The sequence below is a fragment of the Haliotis cracherodii genome, unplaced genomic scaffold (assembly GCF_022045235.1).
Source record: "Haliotis cracherodii isolate W230 unplaced genomic scaffold, xgHalCrac1.p SCAF_6, whole genome shotgun sequence".
Lineage (NCBI taxonomy): Eukaryota > Metazoa > Mollusca > Gastropoda > Lepetellida > Haliotidae > Haliotis > Haliotis cracherodii.
In genome coordinates, this window is record NW_027266319.1 from 1574887 (window position 1) to 1600185 (window position 25299).

At 42.2% G+C, this 25299-nt stretch overlaps 1 protein-coding gene across 2 annotated transcripts; it reads left to right on the forward strand.

Annotated features, from left to right (window-relative positions):
• Positions 1–2035: 2035 nt before the first annotated feature.
• LOC139445087 (kelch-like protein 24) lies at positions 2036–25086 on the forward strand. Of its 2 annotated transcripts, none has more exons than XM_071226169.1 (2): positions 2036–2137; positions 20502–25086. In XM_071226169.1, exon 2 carries the CDS (start codon positions 20575–20577, stop codon positions 22321–22323), a length of 1749 nt encoding a protein of 582 aa, XP_071082270.1. In that variant the 5' UTR covers positions 2036–2137; positions 20502–20574; the 3' UTR covers positions 22324–25086. The 2 variants fall into 2 exon arrangements, with proteins under 2 accessions (XP_071082270.1, XP_071082271.1); XM_071226170.1 differs by lacking the exon at positions 2036–2137 and adding an exon at positions 15523–15600.
• The last annotated feature ends 213 nt before the right edge of the window (positions 25087–25299 follow it).

Below are 25299 nucleotides of genomic sequence, written 5' to 3' on the forward strand. Positions count from 1 at the left end.
GACTCCGAGCCGACCAGTCCTTGTTTTATCCCCTTAATGCCGAGAGCCAGACAGGATACCATCTTTATACGTATTTTGGTATGACGCGGCCGGGGATCGAACCCCGGTCCTTCCGCTCTCCGGGCGGACGCTCTACCACTAGACCACGGAGGCGGGCAGTATATAGTAGTAGCAGCAGCAGTAGTAATACCAGTAGTAGTAGTAGCAGAAACGGTGGTAGTTGTAGTAGTAGTAGTAGCAGTAGTAGTAGTAGTAGTAGCAGTAGTAGTAGCAGTAGTAGTAGTAATAGTAGTAGCAGTAGTTGTAGTAGTAGTAGCAGTAATAGTAGCAGTAGCAGCAGCAGCAGCAGTAGTAGTAGTAGTAGCAGCAGCAGTAGTAGTAGTAGTAGTAGCAGCAGTAGTAGAAGTAGCAGTGGTAATTGTAGCAGAGACAGTGGTAGTTGTAGTAGTAGTAGCAGTAGTAGTAGTAATAGTAGTAGCAGTAGTTGTAGTAGTAGCAGTAGTAGAAGTAGCAGTAGTAGTAGCAGTAGCAGCAGTAGCAGTAGCAGTAGCAGCAGTAGTAGTGGTAGTAGTAGTAGTAGTAGTAGTAGTAGTAGAAGCAATGATAGCAGAAGTGGTAGTAGCAGCAAAAGTAGTAGTAGTAGTAGTAGTAGCAGAAGAAGTAGTAGTAGTAGTAGTAGTAGCAGTAGTACCAGTGGTAATTGTAGCAGAAGCAGTGATAGTTGTAGTAGTAGTAGTAGTAGTAGTAGTAGTAGCAGTGGTAGTTGTAGGAGAAACAGTAGTAGTAGTAGTGGTAATAGCAGTAGTGGTTGTAGCAGCAAAAGTAGTAGTAGTAGCAGAAGTAGTAGTAGTAGCAGTTGTAGCAGTAGTGGTAGTAGGAGTAGTAGCAGAAGTAGTAGTTGTAGCAGCAGCAGCAGTAGTAGTAGTAGCAGTAGTAGAAGTAGCAGTGGTAGTTGTAGCAGGAGCAGTGATAGTTGCAGTAGTAGTAGTAGTAGTTACAGTGGTAGTTGCAGCAGAAGCAGTAGTAGTAGTAGCCGTTGTTGTTGTTGCAGCAGCAGCAGTAGTAGTAGTAGTAGTAGTGGAAGTTGTATCAGAAGCAGCAGTAGCGGCGGCAGCAGCAGCTAAGGAGTAGTCGTAGTGGTAGTTGTTGTTGTTCTTGTTGTTGTTGTTGTTGTCGTTGTAGCAGCAGTAAAGGAAACATCTAGAACATATATGAACCCCGATGACCATGATAAAGCATGTTCTACATGTATGAGTGAGAGGTAGTGCGCATGTCACTCAAGGGGGAAACACGGGACGCCATATATCACGCAACTTCGTGACAGTTTGAAGTGCGAGTATTTTTTTATGGTCTTTCCCCCATCGCCCCAGTTGATGTGTTGATCATACACTGTTGTTTTAGTCCCAGCCCAAGCCGAGGCATTATTGTTGTAACGCGGAAACCGAAATTGTTCATGAAATCAGGGGAAATCCCAAAATACAATTTACTTTCAGTAAGGCATATACATTGTCTGAAAATGATATTAATATATAGGTCATAAGGTAACATAATAAGAACAAATCGAATAAGATCGTTTTTAATTTTGTATGAATTAATGCGCTACAACCGTCTACACATGACGTAAAAGTAAAACGTCTATAAAATATGGACTTATGTCATTGTTTCGATACTATATGTCTAATGCATTGACCTTTACAAGTAGACAAAATACAGCGAAATTATATATAAATTCTATACCCCTTCGTCATCGTTCAATGTCTACCCCTGCGTGAGCGCCAAGGCGGCTGTATACAATCCCCCGCTATTCGAAGTTGCAAAATTAACGGGATCCGAACTATCGAGGGTTTTTTTCAAAACTGGAATTACTACGATTTGGCATGTGTATCATAAAATAGTTAACGATCAGCGAAGCGGTCAGCCTAAACGGACAGTACATCGTCTAACGGTGATATATACATCTGCCCGATGAGTTGGCCAACCGGTTGAACTCGGCCAACTCCGGCAATCACGTGACCTACCGAGTGTGTCATGTCAACAAGAGCGAGCGTGGAGAGCGGACAGGTGAATGATTAGCTGAGCGGCAACATGAAACACAGGTGTCCCCGTTTATAGACAACTGCTTAGATAGCCTGCCCAGGTAAGTACTACCCTTACATGGCACATGTTGTGTTTAATGTAAATGTATGGATGTCTATAAGGCCATCCTTGTGACCAGACAAGACGCGAGCCCCGTGCTCAAAACCCATCATGACACGACACTGTACAGCTCCGCTGACTGAAGCTCGCTTCTGATTAAGATATTTCCCCTGAGGCGTGACAACCGAGTGGTGGCATACGTCAATCTATAATCTGATTGATAAATATTCTATAAATGTCTGCGTATGAAGCCATTATTCATAACCAAAGCTCTGACAGTCGTGTTTGAAAGCCAATGGATACTATATATCTGAGTATCAATTTTGAAACGCCAATCGAAGGCTTTATCAGGGTAGCAGACGACATTGCGTTCTGCTTGGCTGATTTCTTATGAGGAAGATATAGTTTACACAAGATTGTGTATTGTAAGACAGACATTCTGTCCGCGTGCGTGTCGTTATGGAGGAAAACGTGTGCGTGTCGAAAGTGGCATAACCCGGAAGTTGGCTGGATAACGACTAACAAAGGAGCGCTGAGTCCGTTGGTCATGTGAAACAGTAAACAGCATATCTACTGTTAGATATTCATGCAGTTTATCATACATTGCCCAACTGATTAGGTTGCATGATTGAAGTTTTCTAACATGTAGTGGTGTAGAAATCGATTATGTGTGAATAATCGTGTTTTACGCCTCCTTTAGCAAAAAATTGTGTGACAGGTGTCACTGATGGCACGCCAAGAATTATTTCAAACTTTATACCCAGGGAATCGAACTCTTGACTTCGACGTGACAAGCGAGCGCATTAACCTCTGGACTACACCTATGACACTTGCGACTTGAGAATAAGTCTTCTAAATAATAAGTGAGTGATTGAGTTTAACGGCGGTTTTATTTGTTTGTTTGTTTGTTTGTTTGTTTAACGCCACACACAACACATTTCCAGCTATATGACGGCAGTTTGTAAATAATCGAGTCAGGACCAGACAGTGCTATGTATTAAATATCCAATAACACCTAATGTTCATAAACATTTTAAAATCCGAATTTATCAATACTTTTCACTGGTTTTGTCATGGAAGTAAAGCCCGGAAGATTTCCATTCAATAGTGATTTTCACATTCTTATCCTATTTCTTTTTCAATTAACTTTTGACAGTATTATGATGATGATTCTATTTTGACAGGAATTGTTCGATGAAAGTATCACCTGCAGTTTGTCACGTCATATGTTTTGCAGGTTCGGGAATAAACCCGATAAATGATTTATTTCCCTTAAAGTCAGTTTTAGAATGAAATATTGACGGATATAATCTTGGATTATGATAGCTCGTGAAAGAAAACTGAAAAATGTTCATTGGGATGTTATTAATATCTATTGATGGCTTATTGTTTCCTGACGTTTAATTATTAACTGCATATCATTTGTTTGTTGTTGAACGCAGCAATCAGCAATGTTCTAGCTATCTGACGGCAGTCTGTGAATAATCCAGTCTGGACCAGACCATCCTGTGATTGTCAATTTGAGCATCGATCCACGTAATTAGGATTCGATTACATGCATCAACCAAGTCAGTGAGTCTGACCACCCGTTTTCGTCGCCTCTTACAAAAATCATAGTCACCATTTGTAACAAGCATTGGTTGTTGAAGACCTATTCTAACCCGGATCTTCACGGGTAACTGCATATCGTCTGATCGATAAAACAATACGTTTTAACAACGGTTTGTGATATAGAACATCACTCAGAAAATAACAACGTCATTAAATTTGCAAATGCGCGTGTCTTTGCTGCTTTACGGTATACGATATATGCTGCTATACGATACTTATGAGTCATGTTTGACTAATTTCAGTTCGCATGCTCCTTCGCGGGCACGTAAACACTTATTTAAACGCGCACAGACATCTTTTGAGGTCGATTTGAAAATGCTGAGGCGATATTGGTAAATTGGAAGTGAGAGATTTGTAAAGGGTGTTCACGTCAGGGCCCGTGGACAGTCCGAGTAAGTTTGATTCAGATCATACTAAACCCACTTATGTCGAACTCAGATTTTGTTGTGTATATCCGTATATTTATCATGTGTTATCTAGCAGTTGCACTACATTACACAGATATACGTGAGTGCCAGACTTAGCCCTTATTACTAATTACTGGATTTCGGCACCAAACTAGGGAGCGTAGTCTCTCTTCAACTCTACCTATATCCCTAATCAATGTACGTATGTACGATGGTGTGTACATGATCTGTAAATCAACCTCAGTGATTACTGTTTGCTCAATTTAATCAATTATTTTCATAGACAAAACAGTTTCGGTGTTCTATCATGCACGTCAAGTCTCCAAATGATATATATATATATATATATAATGATAACATTGACGAATGAGGTTTGTCAGCACCATACCCGTGCTCGTAGGTTTCACCAAAGTGGTAAACGTCTTAGAGACCGACCGTTGGATTTTCGTAGCCAGGGATTTTATCGAAAAAATAAATCGTTCCAAAAATGCTTTAGACTGTTGAAAAAGAAAAAGAAATTGCCTTCCACAAACATGACATTGTTGCAGGCGTTTTCCTTAAACACAAATTCAGGCTCATAGTTATAAATAAACTATGATGTAACTGAAATGATGTTCAAGTCGTCGTTAAACCAAATGCACTCACTTCCTATGAGGATGTGGGGATAGTAATGCATCTCTGGACGGAGTGTTACGTGATAACACAGAAGACGCCTAATCTAGGGCACAAACTGTACTGAAGGCGGATCTAGCACTGGCCGTCCAACTTCTTGTTGTATGAACTCGTATCACTTACAGCCATGTGTGGACATGGGCCAGCTGTACGCCCTTGTTGCACATATATGTGCCTTGTTTACATTCGTGCTGCTCACTATTAGTGTGTATGCACAGTTCAGCATGTGAAACCTCGCTATACAATATGAGTCAGGAAAACATTCAAAATTGAATTGATACCTGTCAAAAAAGTAACACACCAATGCGTGTTTGCAATATAAGTTTAAATGTGACACCGAATGTCCAGAATATCACCGCATTAAGGGTCCAGTGTGCCGGGTAAATGTGGAAACCTGCCCTTAACGTGCATTATTGGTGAAACATTGCCACAGAGAAGCGTGCTACAACACAGGTTGAAGCATATCTGGTATAGGAGATCAATCAAGTTTTCAATTTTATTGGAACCCATGGGCTTAAAAGCATTTTATGTGTCTGTTTTTAAACCCTTGTGCTAATAACGAGGGGGCTTAAATACGTGCAGCCCCGTACAAACGTGCATGTCTCTGTGTGTGTATGGTGATGTTTTTGAAAGAGAATGCATACAGGGACATCACCTACATAGATCTGTGTGGTGGAGGCAGTGACAGCACCAGGCTGGATGCACCGGCCTAAGCTAACCCAGGGGACTTCACTTGATAGATCCTGAGCGTGTTGCTGCGAAGTACCATGAATCATCAAAATATAAAATGACATTTCTGTATATTTCGAGGTGTCTGGACCAATATATTATCTACCATGATCTGACACCAGCAAACATACATAACAAAAAAATCGCCATTTAATTTTGACGTCCATACATTGACATACAGACAAATGCAGTCTGTCACCTAGCTGCCCTCACACTTACCCCCCACTCCCCAACACACACACAAACACACACGCACACACTAACCTACCAACCCACCAACCCAAACACGAATGCATTCACACACACACACACACCCCCAAAAAACAAAAAAACCCAACAAAACAACAACCAAAAAACAAAACAAAAACAACACACACACACACACACACACACACACACACACACACACACACACACACACACACACATGCAAAGGCTCGTGTTGCACCTGAATACCACACTCAACCTCACAACAGCAGGTGCGTGTTCTGAAATCTAATTTTGTCTGGTGCAATGTCCCCGTCCTGTTCATTCCCTCCTGATCAATCATATTTAACTAACTTAGTTAGGCATCTACGTAAATGTATGGATGGTCAAGTTCCTTAGTACATGACTGGAATTCTGTCTGTCGAGTATGTACATAGAGATTTGAACATGTGTCATCATTTGACCAATCTTAACAACATACACCTTTACATTTCTTTCTAAACATATTTATAAATGCAGCTGCGTTTCCCACGTCCCAGGACTATCCATGCGTATGAAAACCCATATGAAGAAAAGACATTTCCTTATACCAGAGGTCCAATTTCTGTCGCTACAAATATCATGTCGTTGAATAAAAAATGGTCGCTTAGAATATTGTGGATGTGGTTGACTGAGCAAGCGTATTCACTGTGATACAACTGTGCTAAGTTACATATAATGGTATCTTCCGCATGCTGCTAGAATTGCCTTTGGTTGTGACTGGCAGCCAACGCCAAGAACGAATTTACAGATGCTATGAACTTTCTCGATACTGTGGTGATTTAAGTTCCCGGTATTTCCGATCGGTACATTAATATTAGTTGTATTTTATATTCAAACATTTAGAAAAAAATGATTTGAAAGGTGTATTTCTAAATTCACTAAGAAACTGTTTGATTTGAAATAATATTTGTCTTGAAAGTACATGTTTTGTGAAACTGCCTTATACTAGCATATGCACTGTGTGCATGTTTGAACTGTAAAACCTAAAGGCGCAGACCCACCTGACGAGGGATCAATCCATGTTTGTACTGTGATTATTGACATGAATATAAAGACATGCACTGAGATCTATGCAAGCCTATCTATCCTATTATATCTATCCTATAATGTGTTTGGTGTTTACGTTTCACAGCTTTTGAGGTACGATCGCGCGTGCTCTTTTTTCCAAGATTTCAAATAGCGTCATACGATCTTTGCTCAGAAGTTGTTTGATCAAGGTTACAACAGGCAAGGCCTCAGTAAAGCTTTCAAAGCTTTTATGGTAGACATGTGGAGGACATTTATACATTTGACACATCAATGGCAATAATGATCTAAGGTGTAATTCCCTATTTTGACTTGTGCCATATGTTCCCGTGTTTTTTAGGTAAAACTTGACTTGCCTTGGCATGTGTTTGTGATGGGGCAGGATACGCTCACCTTCTCGCGAACACCTGGTATGATCGCTATTCATATCACATACTCATGATATAGCCGGGAGTCATACAATCGAGATTTCTTGTGAATATGGAAATGGTTTTTGTCGCTTTTGTGCCACCGGTAGCGCAGGCGACGCCCAACCTTTTGCGAACGTCTAGTATCATCACTACTGGGGCGTTAGGACGAAAGTCATAATCAATGCTTGGGAAGCATGCCATTTGGTTCCGCTCTGATCTACAAGCATTGTAGCGTGTCTAGTACAAGGCTCGTGTCTGTCCATATTCTGAATATGCAACACCAACCACTTAGCATGCGGATGCCCTTTTAACGTTCCAGGAAAACCTCCACGTCAGGACAGATAATCATTAGTTCACAAAAGCGCTCTTATTCCACCGAGCCACCATGTGTTATATGTGTGTTATTTGTAACGTGGCGATCTGAGCAGTCGCACAAATACACCACTTTCAATGAATTGTCTGTACTTTGACATTTTCAGTGGTATTATTACATGGACAAAGCATATTAACCCAGGAAGTATAATGGAGTAGTTTTATCACTCGCTTCCCCTACGAGTAGCAATTTCCCGTCTCCATTACTCAATTTAAATGCCCAGTTGGGACTCGCCAATATAGATCACAACGCCACTTGTACGCGGCCAACTCAAATCCGTCTCTATCCTTCTCTGTAAGACTGGCTATGTCTACCTCGTCCGACCAACCAATGCATGCCTCAAAGGCGACTTTGCATGTCGTAAGAGGCGACAAACGGGATCGGGTGGTCAGGCTGGCTGACTTGGTTGATGCACGTCATCGTATCCCAATTGCGCGGATCGATGCTCATGATGTCAATCACTGGACTGTCTAGTCCAGACTCGATTATTTACAGACCGTTGTCAAACAACTTAAATATTTCTGGGTGTGGCGTTAAACAAAAAACAAACAAACATATGATTATGGGCATGTGTTAGTCGCTTTGTAGTTGAACAAGCATTGTTAATTTCCACTCACTCACTGCGAATCCCTCTCTACAGTTTACACGATTAACCTTTCTCGTCTGTAATCTCCACAGGGATAAATGTTTCATTTAGAAAACATCCTACGAAGAATTATGCAGTGTCTGTTCAGTGTGTATTCAACTTTTTATGTTCCTATCTTTGAGGAGGGACTTTTAACGTTATCTCACACGGGACAGATAATTCCTTATTCCGAGTCGTAAGTCCGTTTTTTTCCTAGTCAATGAAAGTCACGTGGCATAGCTAACCTGTGTCCAGTTTTTTTCTATCAATTTTGAATTTGTTTTAATTCTTTCACAACAGCAGGTTAAAATATATCTAAGTTAAAATCGTTGTAGCAGGATCGCGAGGGGTACATTTTTTTGCGTCCTGCGTTTGGTTTTGTACTGTATGTGTGTTTTAGCGTGGATGTTTTCAAATATTACGAAAGGACACCAAAATCGGGTTCACACATTGTACCCCTGTGTGTAATAAAACCAAGAACAAGCATCGCGAGGAAGGCTTTAACCTCTAGGCTTGGGAATATCAGAAACACTCAACAACAAGTCGATAAGAAGACAGGACATTATCTGTTTAGGGGCGTGCACATGACGTCAATGGTAAATGGATTCGTTTATACAAACTCAAAATGGTGATAGATGTTATCATAGACTGTATCGAGCTCGTACACTAATTACATGTTCCCCGTGAAGATCAGGGTTAGAGTAGGCCTTCAGCAACCCGTGCTTGCTTACGAGATCGGCTGATCAGGCACGCTGACTTGGTTGATGCATGTCATCGTATCCCAATCTCGTAGATCGATGCTCATGATATCATTCACTGGAAATTTTCATCCAGGCTCGATTATTTAAATACCGCCGTCATATAGCTGGAATATTGCTGAGTGCGGCGTTAAACAACATACAAACAAGAAACGTGTTCATGGGTATGCAGCCAGTGCTGGTGTATCTGGCACCTGACTGGTGCGGCGCACCTCTGTCACGAGATGTCATGCATTCCCTTGGTGTGGGGTAGACGCCGGTCGAGATAACAACGCGGCCATGTTGCTCTGCTGATAGTAAACTAGGAGACGTGGGGACTACAGTTCACGCAACACACCACAGCAAACACAACACACTACACGCTCCACAACACAGTACACGCTCCACAACACAGTACACGCTCCACAACACAGTACACACAACACAACACACTACACGCTCCACAACACAGTACACACAACACAACACACTACACGTTCCACAACACAGTACACACAACACGCTCCACAACACAGTACACACTACACGCTCCACAACACAGTACACACAACACACTACACGCTCCACAACAGACTACACGCTCCACTACACGCTCCACAACACAGTACACACAACACAACACACTACACAACACAGTACACGCTACACAACACACTACACGCAACACAACACAGTACACGCATAACACAGTGCACGCTTCACAACACAGTACACACAACACAACACAGTACACGCATAACACAGTGCACGCTTCACAACACAGTACACACAACACGCTCCACAACACAGTACACACAACACACTTCACAACACAGTACACACAACACACTTCACAACACAGTACACACAACACAACACACTACACACTCCACGCTCCACAACACAGTACACGCTCCACAACACAGTACACGCTACACCACACACTACACAACACACTCCACGCTCCACAACACAGTACACGCTTCACAACACAGTACACACAACACACTTCACAACACAGTACACACAACACAACACACTACACACTCCACGCTCCACAACATAGTACACGCTCCACAACACAGTACACGCTCCACAACACAGTACACGCTACACCACACTACACAACACACTACACGCAACACAACACAGTACACGCTCCACAACACAGTACACGCATAACACAGTGCACGCTTCACAACACAGTACACGCTACACAACACTGTACACGCAACACAGTACACGCAAAGCAACACTTTTCAACACAGTACACGCATAACATCACCTCACAACACAGTACACGCAAAGCAACACTTTACAACACAGTACACGCAACACTTTTCAACGCAGTACAAGCAAAACAACACTTCAACACAAAATATGCAAAACAACACTTCACAACGCTGTACACGCAACACCTTTCAACACAGTACACGCAACACTTTTCAACACAGTACACGCATAACAACAACTCACAACACTACACGCATAACACAGTACACGCAAAGAAACACTTTTCAACACAGTACACGCAACACAACACCTCACAACACAGTACACGCAACACAACACAGTACACGCAAAGCAACACTTTTCAACACAGTACACGCAACTCTTTTCAACACAGTACACGCAACACCTTTCAATGCAGTACACGCAAAACAACACTTCACAACGCTGTGCACGCAACACCTTTCAATGCAGTACACGCAAAACAACACTTCACGACGCAGTGCACGCAACACAACACTACAATGCAGCAACACAACAGTATACAACTCTTTACAACACTAAATTACAAACAACACAAAATAGCACGAAGCGGCACTGTGTGCCTGAGCAGAATGATTTGGACGAGGAAACATTCCCAAGAGATTCATGTTCCGTGTACTGTACAAGCCTGCTCATGAATTCTGTTACGAATTTTCAATTTGTCGGTTGTGGTAACCTTAGATTACATAATCTGTAGCAGATAGAAGATTACGTCTAGTTTGGAATATGGATGAAATAAAGTACTGTCACGGTACGATATGTATCGTGATACGGATCGCCATACAATGCTTATCACGAGATGTTAGTTGGCCGTGCGTGGATGTATTCTGGTTGACACCCGCCAGAATGAAGTGTAACGGGAAACAGAAACGGGTTCCGTCCCTCTGTCATGTTTTATTTCCGGAATATTACCCATGAACAATTTTATATTTATACTCTTCTGGAAACTTGGCTACACGTCAAGGACGTATTCGTTAGGGAAATCCTATAGGTTAGAGTTTCGGAATTATACTCAGAAATAACTTCAGTTGTGAAAGCACAATTACTAGTTCACCTGCACGTGATTGGATGGTATAGGAAACAGTTTTGAATAGTACAATGATAATTATGTCAAATACACATCGGACCTTATTTTGAAATTTCGTAAACATTTTATAAAGTTTCCAAAAGGCGAAACCGGTGACAGTGTCTTCTTGTTTCGATATAACAGCGGAAAGTAACAGACACTGTGTTTTCCAAAACTATGCCATTTAAAGAGTGAGTGAGTTGTGTTTGTCGCCGTTTCTGCACTATACTATTGTATGAAAATATGGAGATCAAAATTGGGCATACAATGTTAAATGTCTACTGTATAAATGTGGGTATGGTTACATATGGGACAACCAATATTTCTAATTATAGAGAATCATGCCATGTTCATATCGAAAATAAGGCAGACGCTTTTTGACATGTACTTTCACACATGGAGATCTACTGTAGATGTTTCTAGCAAATGCGAATATTATAGACATTTTAAAATGCAAATATGCTCAGAAAATTATTTAACTGATGTAAATATAAGTAAATGCAGAATATTAATAACACAATTTAGATGCAGCTCACACAAGTTAATGGTTGAAGTTGGCAGGCTAAAGAAATACCAAAATGTTTAAGATTATTCAGACAATGTTCTTAAGTGAGGTCGAAGATGAATTGCGCTTTTTTACTTGTATGTTGTAATTATGATAATTTAAGGAATACAAATAATAAATACAAGTTTATTTCCCTAATATCACATGTGAGCAAAACGGCTATTCGAAATCTATCTCTATGTATATACCATGCCATGTTATTAAGAAATGAATCCTTGTAACATGTCTAACTGCTTCCACATTGTCATGTATTCTGTACTATGGGCCTGTAGCCTTACAGTTATATAGGAATAAACTGAAAGGAAAGCACTATTCTAACAGTACCACGACGGGGCCCGCTAAAACAGGTTTCATGCGTTGTACCCATGTGGGGAATCGAACCCAGTCTCCGGCATGATCAACCCAAACGCTGCTGTGCCACAACACACCCACATAGTCAAACTGAATCGTATACTTCATACTGACAAACCCAGTGGTTGACCAGTGTCATTTTGTAGATCATGATACGTGGACAAACATTGTGTTATTCGTCGTCTGAATATCGATACAGAGTGGAGAGTATTATATATCACGGTGCACCGACCCATGACTGAATCATGTATTCCCCAGTCTGCTAACAATCACTACACAATGCAGATAAACGGCAATGAATGTTTTCAAGTTCGCCACCATGTTGAATGTTACATTATATTAGAATATTGATGTCAAAGTTATTCAATAGACAGCACCTAACATATTCAGTAGTCACGCCATTAAAACGCACGGTTCGTTTGTTTCCGCGCCAGATGAATACTGCGCCTGTGATAATATCCCAGGATATGTAAATCAGCCCCCGGAAGTATGGGAAAATGCTTGCAACTTCGGACAACTTTCTTTCAGTAGTTTTCATTTTATAATCAATTCCATATTATTATATGCGAATACTGATATTATGTTCTATATTTAGTGAAGAATGATGACTTCAGTCTTTGAAAGGCATTTAGAAGTGATACACATAAGGAAGAGAATTTGTGGCTTTCAACTTCTTTATTATGTGGAACACAAGGTTTCGCAGTATATGCTTACTCCTTCATCTCTTGAATGTATCATTTACCTGATAAAGGAGTAAGTATATACTCCGAAACGTTGTGTTCCTCATAATAAAGAAGTTGACATCCACAAATTGTCTTTCTTATAATGACTTCAGCATTATTCTGGCTGTATCAAGCGGGGATGGCATCAGGAATGGGCTCCACACGTTGTACCTATGTAGGTCATCACACTGGACCTGAGAGGAACGACACTTTCGGCACTAGACTACCCCGCCGGCCTTTGTCGACAGCTACACTCAATATGTATCAGTCACTGTATCACTGTAGTGAGACAACTGCAACCAGTGTACCAGAATACTGAATACGAAGCTATGTGTTGCCGCGAGCTGCACATTCGCATGCACAACAACACAGACGTCCTTAGGACCATGTTATGTTAATACTAGTATTGTGATGTGTGGACGTGTCGGTCTGAGGACCATGTTTTCTTCATACTGGTGTTGTCATGTGTGGACGTGTCGGTCTGAGGACTGTGTTATCTTCATACTGGTGTTGTCATGTGTGGACGTGTCGGTCTGAGGACTGTGTTATCTTCATACTGGTGTTGTCATGTGTGGACGTGTCGGTCTGAGGACCATGTTATCTTCATACTGGTGTTGTCATGTGTGGACGTGTCGGTCTGAGGACTGTGTTATCTTCATACTGGTTTTATGATGTGTGGCCGTGTAGACCCGAGGACTGTCTTATTTAACACTGGTTTTCAGTGATTAATTGTAATTAAAAATGAAATCAATTTCTATTTATATGTATGTATTTGATATTAGAAGAAAGTAACACACGCCGTTTCGCTAGACACAAGATTCCTTGTTTAATATACTTGTAGTATATATCAACTGCAATGGCACTCAACGAAAATACACCCGTGAAGATCCGGGTTAGAAAAGGTCTTCAGCAACCCATGCTTGCCGTAAAAGGCGACTATGCTAATCGTAAGAGGCGACTAACGGGATCGGGTGGTCAGACTCACTGACTTGGTGGATGCACGTCACCGTATTCCAATTGCGTGGATCGATGCTCATGATGTCAATCACTGGATTGTCTGGTTCAGACTCGATTATTTACAGACCTCCGTCATATAGCTGGAATATCGCTGAGTATGACGTTAAACAACAAACAAACAACGAGAATGCAAAAAAAAATAATTGTTAAAACGGCAATGCCAGAGAATAGTCAGTCTTGGTTATCTGCCGAAACTGCAACTGATCTACAACTTGTCATTTGCGGACACGTCTTGATGTGATGTCCGATAAGACAGAGGTGGATGTCTGCGTGTGTGCATCCCCGCTCCTCTTTGATTTAAAGTCGCCATCGCTTGTCTGTGCAATGACCCATTGACGAATTATGCAATTAATTACATTTTAGACATTGATTAATGCTTCACAGGCTAATTGATACATGCACTTCTCATGGCACTCAGGCAATAGCTGTCCTTAATGAGATGTATTAGGGAAGCGAAAAGCAAGTGTAGCAAGCGTTAGTTGGTGTTAAATTATGATCGGTTTAATTTGTATTGGAGTCATAAGGAAAAGAGGACACCCTAGTATGTGTCCTTGTCATGAGGAAGTGTATTAGATTTTCACATTGTAACTAGTATAATAACTATTGTTCTAGGTTTGACTTTTGAAAGGTAATGTTCACATTATGTTTAGGACTAATCTAATCGTGTTTGTGGTTATCGTATTCACCAAAAGTTCGCGTTGTAGTATAAACGTTTGAGTCACCTTGTGTTGTGAATGTTACGTTACCCATTCTGTCACCTGACAATATTCCTTCAGATAACATTAAATGAAACTGGCACTTTCAAAACGAACAAACATAGAAAGACAAAAATGAGATCAAAGCAGCTGAACTTTAAAAACCCACAGATCGATACTGCTCGGCAGTTATGTTTGGTCTTGGGACGTTGACGTTTTCATTGATATGTATACTCGACCAGCTCGTGAGTGAGTATGGTTCTGCGCCGCTTTCGGCAATATTCCAACAATATCACGGCGGGGGACACCAGAAATGGTTTTCACACATTGCACCCATGTATGGAATCGAACTCGGGCCTAAGGCGTGACGAGCGAACACTTTATCCCCTAGGCTACCCCATTCGCCGTTCAGAGTTGCGTCCTTTAGGAGAACCGGGTTCCGATGGTCGTGGGCTCGAATCCAACCATCGCCCTGACTATGATGCTTGGTTTGTAGAATAATACACATACTTTCTTTTAAATGGTAAACGTCCAAAATCTGTGTCACTTCCGGCTTTCGTCCCACAAAAACTGAAATACTTCAGTTAAACTCAATCGCGCGATCCAGCCGTTAAGGCGGCGTCAAACTAACTCCTTGTCATAGTCAAGCCACTCGGATAATGCAGTCTCAACGTCGAATATATCGAGGTCAGCAGGTAGAAAACACACCGATGTCATTGTGACCTCTTGATATGGTTACGGGCGTGTCGGGTAGCGCCCAGTACCTCACAAAGTGATTGTTTACTTCGTGTTGTGCACAGTGCAGTTCTGCCTGAATAGTGTAAGGGTCTTCGATATCGTAAAACGGGGTGATGTCTGTTGAATGAGCTGGTATGATGATAAGGGCACGCGTTCTACACCTGAATGTGCATGTCTGGGGAACGGGAAGTTCAATAAGGTGGGTTGCTATGCATACTTTCAGCTGTCGAAATGAGAACTTCATCCGTTTCCCCGCTATTATAGGTGTGTGTATATATATGTATGTGTGTGTGTCGTACTTTACAGTGCATTTATAAATGAATATAATATGGATGTTCCCCATGCTTGTGGTTAGGTTTTGTCGCATTTATTTCAAAGGGTCAGTAAACTTGTGTCATGGTCGATTGTCCGTCGTCCTAGATACTGTAGTGCTCACGAACATTGAGGTTGTCACGCGAGTGTATTTTGGGACGGTAAAGATCCTGTATTAGGAACAAACATTGAATTTAGCGTGCCTTGGTGGGCAGCCCCATCCAAGCAGCACTCTGGTTAAGCATGTTTCCAGTGCCACAACCTTATCAAGAGTTAGTCAGTCAGTCAAAGGGTGCACACAGAGGAAAGAAGGATATCCAGAAGTTTGTGTAACCCTTTCGCGAAGGACTTTGACCTTACTTGATATGGGCAAATGTATGTAACACAAACTCTACACCTAAATAATATACAGGAAGATGTCCCTTTTGTAGCGTATAAAAACATGTGACATGTGATAAAAAATACAAAGAGAATTGTTTGCTAACACAAAGATTTCCTTGTATAACGTATTGACCATTCAGTATAACAAACGAAGGGAAATTTTCTTACTGTAAGATGTCTCATGTGTAACGTACTGAACATGTAACATGTGATATAAAGAATAAAGAGAAATTGGTTTCTGACAGGAAAATGTTCCTTGTGTAACGTATTAAACGTGTGATAAAACTAACAAAGGGAATCGTGTATTGCTCATTATGGGGATATATTACACAGTCTTTAAATGATACAACTGGACAATAGCTTTACATCTCCACACGCGAGCACTCATGGACCCAACTCTTCCATTCGTACAGAGTTTCAAGTCCGTTTTCAATCGGGCAATTTGAAAGGCTTGACATGTTCCGACACATAGGAGAATTACCCACGACAAGCTCGTCGATGTTTCCTCGCAATTCGGTGTGGACTTCACCCTGGCGATGTTGAATTACGTCACGTGTGCCTAGTGGCTGGAGACTGAGGGTGCGCGTATTCATTGCAGGGTCCATGCTGAGTGTACTGTAAGTGATATGATCATGTCGCTAGCCTGTTCGGTTGGTGATCAGCAGTATGCGCTGGTGTTACAGGCTTCAAGTACCGCTTTTATGTCAATACATAAAACAGGACCCGTGAAGATCCGGGTAGAATAGGTCTTCAACAACCCACGCTTGCCGCAAAAGGCGACTGTGCTTGACGTAAGAGGCAACTAACGGGATTGAGTGGTCAGGCTCTCTGACTTGGTTGATGCACGTCATCGTCACCGCCCTGGGCAGTAATCTCTATACGAACAAAGAAATGTCTTTGGGGGAGGAGCTTGAAAGAGTAACCGAAAAGGAAGTCCACGCACATACATCTAAGCTGACCGAAGTGTGGCAGAACGTTTGAGACCCTTATATATCATCTTTGTGATTGCGAAATAGTAATTTGGCCTATTTCAAGGGATTCACTGAGGCACTTCCGATACGACTCTAATTCCGTAAATATTTCTTGTACCTCCGACTGTCCCTAGGATATTGGGAGACAATATATAAGATAGAACATCTAGCTGCGCCATTCGTGACATTGTCAGTTTTGTCAAGTTACTGACATCCTCAGTTTTAGCCCAGGCTGCAGTCGCCAGGTTTAGTAGTGTGTGTAGTAGACAGACGCCGGACACATTGGATCATGTATGTCAGTTCTGTATCATTTCCTGCTCGGGGTTGTATTTACCACACTTCATCCTACCAGTATGGATTGTCTTGTGTCACTATCTGGTGACTCGATATATAGTGACCCGTGAAGATCCGGGGTAGAATAAGTCTTCAGCAACCCATGTTTGCCGTAAAAGGCGACTATGTTTGTCGTAAGAGGCGACTAACGGGATTGGGTGGTCAGGCTCGCCGATTTGGTTGATGCATGTCATCGATCGCTATTGCGTGGATCGATGCTCACGATGTCACTCACTGGATTGTCTGCTCCAGACTCGATTATTTACATACCTCCGTCATATAGCGGGAATATTGCTGATTGCGGCGTAAAACAACAAGTAAACAAACAAACAAACTGTATATAGTACCCTAAGATATCTCGATTCGATTGCTCCAAACAGTTGTGGCAATAAACAGAACGTGAAGTTGTCTGTAATGAGTGACCTGTCGTGTTCTGTTGAATCTGTGTACGCACTGAACCGAGTTTAGTTGGTCTGACTGCTTCGTTTCGTAAGTAACTTGTCACACAAGGAAGTACAAGTGGGTGTGTTGCTTCAGCGTTGCTAGGAGACTCGTCCAGCTCATAGAGCGTGTGTATTCGTATACCACGTCGTAGATATGCCAGCCGCTGGCTTGAAGGTGTCCGTGTACAGTGATGGGTCTTTGCCTTTGTTTGTTTGTTGCTTAACGCCGCACTCAGCAATTTTCCAGCTATATGACGGCGGTCTGTAAATAATCGAGTCTGGATCCGACAATCCAGTGATTGACATCATGAATCCAGGCAATTGGTAACGATAACATGCATCAACCAAGCCGGCGAGCCTGACCACCCGATCCCGTTAGTCGCCTCTTACGACAAGCGTAGTCACCTTTTACAGCAGGCATGGGTTGCTGAAGACATATTTTACCCCGGATCTTTACGGGTCGTCTTTATATGTTTAGCATAGTGTGTCACACGTTCCTCAACTTTTGAAAGGATATTCTTTGTCACAACTGATTACTTATGCAGTTTGTAACGATAGTAGTATATCGGTATGAAATTTATTTGCATCCTTCTCAAACGTTGTTCAGTATGGACAGAATTCAACCATAAAAACGATAAATTATGCCATTTCCAAGTTTATTTCTTTCCCGGCGAACGGGAATTGCTTCACGTCAGTTGATCTGGCATCCTTATCCTTTTGTAAACATTCTCTCAAACCTTAGGTGAACTGCATCCAACTCCGGATACCAGCTTCATGGAGTGAGCGAGTGAGTGAGTTGGGTTTAAAGCCGCTTTTAACACATTATTCCAGTTATATCACGGCGTGTCAGCTTAATATGGGAGGAAAGCCCGAAGTGATGCAGGTCTCGGACGTTTACCACTTCGGTGAAACCCTTGAGCACGGGTATGGTGCTGACAAACCTAGAAACATAAAGCTCCGAGGAACATTCATAACGTAGTTGTATGCGAGTGTGAGTGAGTTTGAATGTAGGTTTGAATGTAGTTCCAATGGTATTACCATAATGTTTCACATTTGTGAAACCCTAGACAAACATGGCGTCCTAGAAAGATAGATATCTTATTTAAAAATATATGTATATATATATTTATCATATAAAGGGTGGGTTTCTCGGCAGGATAAAGACAACGGATAAAAACGATATCCGTTGGGATCATATGCGGATAGAGATGCAAACATCAAAGGTCAAGTAAGGACTACTTTCACTGTTTATAAACAAACATGGCGTCGCCCTCGTCATTCGGCGATCGAGTCAGAATTAACCATCGGGAATCTGGATAAACTACAGAGATAATTGCTTTCATTATCAAAAGAACAGTCTAATATACTGAAAATCAGTGTCTAACTGTGACGTAGCTAAGGCATTTTATAAGTTTGGGAAACTTTGGAGATATAAATTTCGACACAATTTTGCGAGGGCACGAGGCCTAGCCAAGCGGGATCAGTAGCCATATCTGTGCTTGTAGACCTCTGCGGGTTGAACCTTTCTCCACAAAATAAAATAGTTGGATTTGGCCGAAATATGTTTGAATTGTTACCTTGTTTCGTTTTGTCGCTGTGTGTACATCTGACTACACTTCTTAACGTTATGACAGGACAGACCGACTGTCAACAACGTCTGACCGTGAACGTGACGTCTCATAGACTAGGGTTAGAGTAGCTTCCCTTTGACAAAGGGCAGGTACTCTAGCAGACAGACCGATGGATTGCCGCGAAAGGCAATTAAAAACAATTGTTGTTTTGCGAATATGTTGCTTCGCCACTGTATAAGAAAGAGATTTCAGTTGGAACTATATTGGCTACTGTCACCGTCCGACTGACACATCACTTACCCTGTGACGTAATAAATATTAATGCTCGCATTCCAGGAAAACTCGCAATGTTTCGGTAATGTTTGTGAGAGAGGGAAAGCGATTTTGAAGCACAGAATTAAAGAATGACATAATACGATAAAGAGGTTATCACGCTTGTGTGTTTGGGGATGGTAAATATCCTGTATTAGGAATAAACACTATGTATTTAGCTCGCCAAGGCTCGCTAAATACAATGTTTATTCCTAATGCAGGATATTTACCATCCCCAAACACACTCGCGTGATAACCTCTATATATCTCCAAAACAATAAAAAAATTTATCTAAATGGGGCCCAGAACAAAGCCTAATTTCAGCCAAGAACTGAGGCAATCTAGACTTGCCAAATCATTCTAGACTTGATTTGGATACGGGTTTTTTATTTAATTTAATCGCTAGGGTCTGAGAGACGTGCTTGGGAAACCCGGGAGCCCGTGTGTGGTGTTGGCCAAGCTTGGAGCATAATCAGGCCGAAACCTAAGATTCCAACACACGTCCAGTCAATCCTTCTTTTGTCAATTTACTCATAGGGACTTGGAGAGGGACTAGAATATTGCTAATAGCGGCGTAAATCATACTCACTATTATTGGTTACAGTGACCAGTAGGGTGGTTAAAGTCCCGGCTCGTCCCGGCGAAGACCCGGGTCGGATTGCCTACATGTTTTATCGTTATTACTTGAATGAAGTATAAGGCGTTAAAGCCTTTTTATTGCCCAGTATTCACAATTCAGTATCTGTATTTTCATTCATTGTAATTTTATCATTACAGGGGACCTAGGTGCTAAAAAGCCATGAATCATGACATGACGTCACAGTGGATGACGTAACAAGCCGTCTTCGTGATGCATGCAGCCACGTCATGGCGACAGCAGTATTTCGACACGCTCACTCTGGGGCTAGGTCGACTGCTTTCGGACGAGAAACACGCAGACGTCGAGGTCATCATCGACAAGAAGACCTTCAAATGCCACAAGGCCATTCTGATTGCCATGTCGCCTTATTTCGACGCCATGTTTTCCTCGGGCATGCGCGAAAGTGTTTCCGGTGTTGTCAAAATGGAGGGCATCGAGTCGGACGTCTTCTCCTCCATCCTGATGTACATCTACCAGGGCTACGACGTCGTGCAGGAAAGCAACGCGGAAAATATGTTGAAGGCTGCATCAATCCTTCAAATGGAGATACTACAGAAACGATGTGAGGATTTCCTCAGCAAGAAGATCTCAGTTGACAATTGTTTGTTACGGTGGAGAGTAGCAAGCGCGCACGACTGTAAAAACTTACGGAAGGCTGCCTGGGCATTCATTCTTGAACATTTCGAGGAGCTTACATCTAATGAAGAAATCCAGAACCTGGAGCCAGAGGAGATTATGGCTCTTGTGAAGGACGATGACCTGAAGTGCCCAAGTGAGGAGTTTGTATGTGAAGCCGTGCTCCGCTGGGTGGAACATGATGAGGCCAAGAGGGCAAACTTTGTCGGGGACATTTTCACATACCTCCGTCTGCCTCTAGCCCAGCCAGAGTATCTTATCAACATCAAGAAATCAGACTTTGTGCGGAGAAACGAACAATGCATCCAGGCCATAGATAGCGCCAAGAACTTTCACTTGTTGCCTGCCCGTCGCCATGACTACAGCTCGCCTATCATGTGCCACCGGAACCCATCTGACATGGAGGATGTCCTGGTGGTGCTGTCGGGGGGCGAGACGCCCAGACCTCCTTACGTCCGCTCAACGAATGTTCTGGCCTACAGCTTCAGCTCTCGGCTGTGGTACCATCTTGCGGTTCTCCCATTCGACCCTGGTATTGAGTTTGCATCCTGCGTCTTCGACAATGACATCTTCGTCACAGGAGGAGGACTCTGGCAGAGCGCCCTGCTGAGGTACCATTCCAAGAAAAACAAGTGGACCCACCTGTCTGCCAAGCTCCATCGAGGACGGAGGCGCCACGCTATGGTGTCTGTGGGGAACAAGCTGTACGTTCTGGGGGGCTACAACAGTGAACTGGGGGAGGGGGAGCGGGTTCAGAAGACGGTGGAGGAGTACGACATCGACAGCGGGGACTGGGAAGATGCGGGCGAGCTTCAGATAGCTGTCAGCTCTGTGTCGGCTGCCGTGTTAGGGGAGAAGATCTTCCTCTTCGGTGGTGAGAAAAACGACAAGACGGATACGGCGAGTATTCAGTGCTATGACACGCGGACAAGAAAGACCTCCATTGTTGCTCAGCTCCCTATCGCGTGTAAGTTGTCCCGAGCTGTGGTGAGTGATGGGATTGCCTATGTGGTTCTGTTTGATGGAAAAGTTATACGTTTCTTTGACGACAACATCATCGAGAACATAGGCGTCATCAAGACGTTTGAACGTGTGCACTTCGGGTTAATTCATCGCCAGGGGTCGCTTGTGCTACTTGGAGGCCAAGAGGTTAATGACGGCCCGAACAGACCCCTGTGCGACGCTATGATGAAGTTTGACATCAGGAACAGGACCTCTCTCAACATGTCCGACAGAATTCCATCTGCTCGGCTGTTGGATAGCTGTGCCAAAATAACCATTGATAAAAGGTTCTTGGTGGAGGAAGACGCTACATATGGCTGAGAAAAGATTCCTCAACGACCTGGTGTCATTAAATTATAAACTTTCACATTTATTTAGTATGGAGAATCCATATATGTCTGCAGTACGTTCCACAGGTACTGCCGAAAGTCCTACGCATCATCAACGTTTGTGATATGTTGTGTTTCTTTAAGAAAATACTAATTGTATGCATATGAACTTGCATAGACGCTGTTTATGCCACATCAAAACTGAAATTCATTGGAATGGGTGATGCCCGTAAGAGTGATGAAGAGTGTGTGTTTTTCAATCCCGACAGGAGACACAAACGAGAGTAGATAACGCCCAAGCTAATGCTTGTAGGTTTAGAGAGTGTCCGCAATATGCAAGACATTGTAGTCTGACAGATTACGGCGTCAAACGCGTCTGTTGGAAAAGTATTGGAACAGTCGGCAGGAGAATCGAGAATACAGAGCATGTGCTTGCTAAATATACACTCAAGTGTATTTGTGCCTTAGTTATTATCATACTTTGCACAGATTAGAAAATCACTACTTTTTTTCGTTCGTTGCAAATCATGTGTTTTATGTTAAATTTACAAATTTACAATTTACAATTTACACAGCTTTTACGTGCACTACATCGTAATACTTGGATCCTTTTGAACAGACAGAACCTTATGTACATGAAACTCCAGGAGAATTGGGACCTTATGGGTGCTAGGATACAATTGTGCTATGACGTCATGAAGACCTTTGACGTCAACTCACTTCCGTGAAGATCGCCATGTGTGATGTCATGTATATCTGTAATAAATACAAATAGAAGCTTGTGCATTGCACTTTTGTGTTCCGAAGATGCTGTAGTTTGTTTTGAAAAACAATGAAAAGTTAAAATGTGATTTTCACCCATAAAGGTCCTTTTCTCATGGTTGACCTGTATATCAACTTGATCTCGTCGCTGTATGGCTGCAATGATGCCGATGCGACGTTAAATTTTAACTTACTAACTCATGGTTGGTCACATATGCCTATTGCTGTGTTTGTAAAATTGTGTAGAACAGAACCTCTTTAATTCAGACTCATTACATTTCAGATATCATTTTAAAGTTTGGATTAAAGAGGATCGGTTGTATATAATTAACAGCGCATACTGCACCGTGTCCTTTATGTAGGATGTACCTTGCTGTCAACAATGAGGTCAGAATGAGGGATGGAGCGATTACAATGATACCCAGTCGATTATAAGGGTCCCTTATTCCTTTTTGCCTGGGGCCAGAAAGAAAGTCCATTTTCACATGAAGCAGGTGTACGGTATGATTAAGGTTGTTAAATCATATCTGCCAAACGCTGGATATCTCTTTCTCAGGATGAACAATAATATTTTAAGCGTTTGACTTGTATTACAGCCAACCAGAAAACAGACACGAGCGTTATTGTCAGTTATACATAATTAATGTATGCCATGCGGCACCTTGTACTTCTTTTCATATGGTTAAAGAGTGTCCATTCAAATGGACGACACGCTACCAGGGTGTGTTTGACGCCGCTTTTTAAAAACAGTATTTCAGTTATGTCACAGGATGTCAGAATGTTGTAGGGGTTGATGGGGGATGGGGTGCTGTTCAGTAGTAAGCAAATTGTTAACGTATTTCTCACTTCGTTCAGTTCCTATAGCGCTGATAAGATCACAATCGGAGCGAACATGAGATTCGAACACATGATTAGCAGATCCTGGCAGTAAGGGGGCGCAACTCGTAACAAATCGCTGCGCCTTTGACTACTTGTACCTTGTCTACATCTTGTGACGTCGTTACGACTTTATAGATGTGACTGAAATACTGTTCAAAGTAACATCCGCTAAACCGCTCCACAAGTTTGACAAGAGTGGATAAACCGGGTCTATGTCCTTTTAATAACGCAGTGAAAGGTGTTTTATTGGTATAGTCCTCCTTGAAGCTACCCATCTTTACATCCTGTGTCCAGTATGGCGGAACTGTCTGTTGTGTTCACGCATGCTCAGATCGACACATTCATACATAACGCGGACAAAGTGTTACAGTTTTGTATTTTTGACAGAGTCTACTTTATTTACGATTTTACATTGTTTCAGTCGTTGAAAACAAAATGAGGAGGAGGAAATGTACGCATGCTTGTTGATTTACCAGTGAATGTTTATTCATATCCAGAGAGGCTCCGTAACCATGACGTTCATTAGACATAGATTAGTCAGTTTGGGATATTGACGTGTTGTTGCTTTCTGGATACTTTTAATAAATGCCTTAATTATTTTTAAATAATGTGAAGATACAGCATTTGTAAGATTACCCTGTAAAGTGGAACCCTGATCTTCCGGAAACTGTCACTTGGAACACCTGGCTCTCCACCAGGGTGCCGTTGTACAAAACGAACGACCAAAGCGGTACGACTGCTATAAGTCTGATGGGAGTTACGATCATCTGAGCTCTAAGATCGCTTTGTACAACGGCAATGTTCGAAACCAACCATTTATTGTGGTTCCGTTCCCGCCGAGGTGTGGCAGGACAATTGCTAAAAGAGACTTTCGAACTCGCTGATGTCCGCCTTGTTCAGGTAATCCAGCTCCCACTGCAACCAGATGGTAATCGTGAACGTTTCCGAAAGTTGAGGTTCCGTATGACCGGGGTTCTACTGTTTCCTAGTTCAAATAAACATGTTCATTATTGTGCTCGGTTGTAAGACTTGAATGATATGTGTTATTAATAATAATTGATCTTGTAAAGTGCATCTTCCACAGTGTGCTCGTCGCGCTTATGAATAAAGACATTCTTCCTCCTCCTCTTCTTCTTCCTCTAGCCATGCTTGATTTATACCAGATCTTACAATGTTTTATGGGAGAGAGCGGGAGAGTTGTTTATTTAAGTCCAACTTTTTGCATTTTGTGCAGGCGACATTCTTCTTGGCACAAAAATACAGATTAAAAATACAGTAATGATCAAAGATGTACAGAAAGCACCAGTTGTGCCAGACTATTTTAGTC

Bases quoted from the DNA above. Each gene is read 5' to 3' on its own strand.
- LOC139445087 (XM_071226169.1), top strand. From the start codon at position 20,575: ATGCATGCAGCCACGTCATGGCGACAGCAGTATTTCGACACGCTCACT.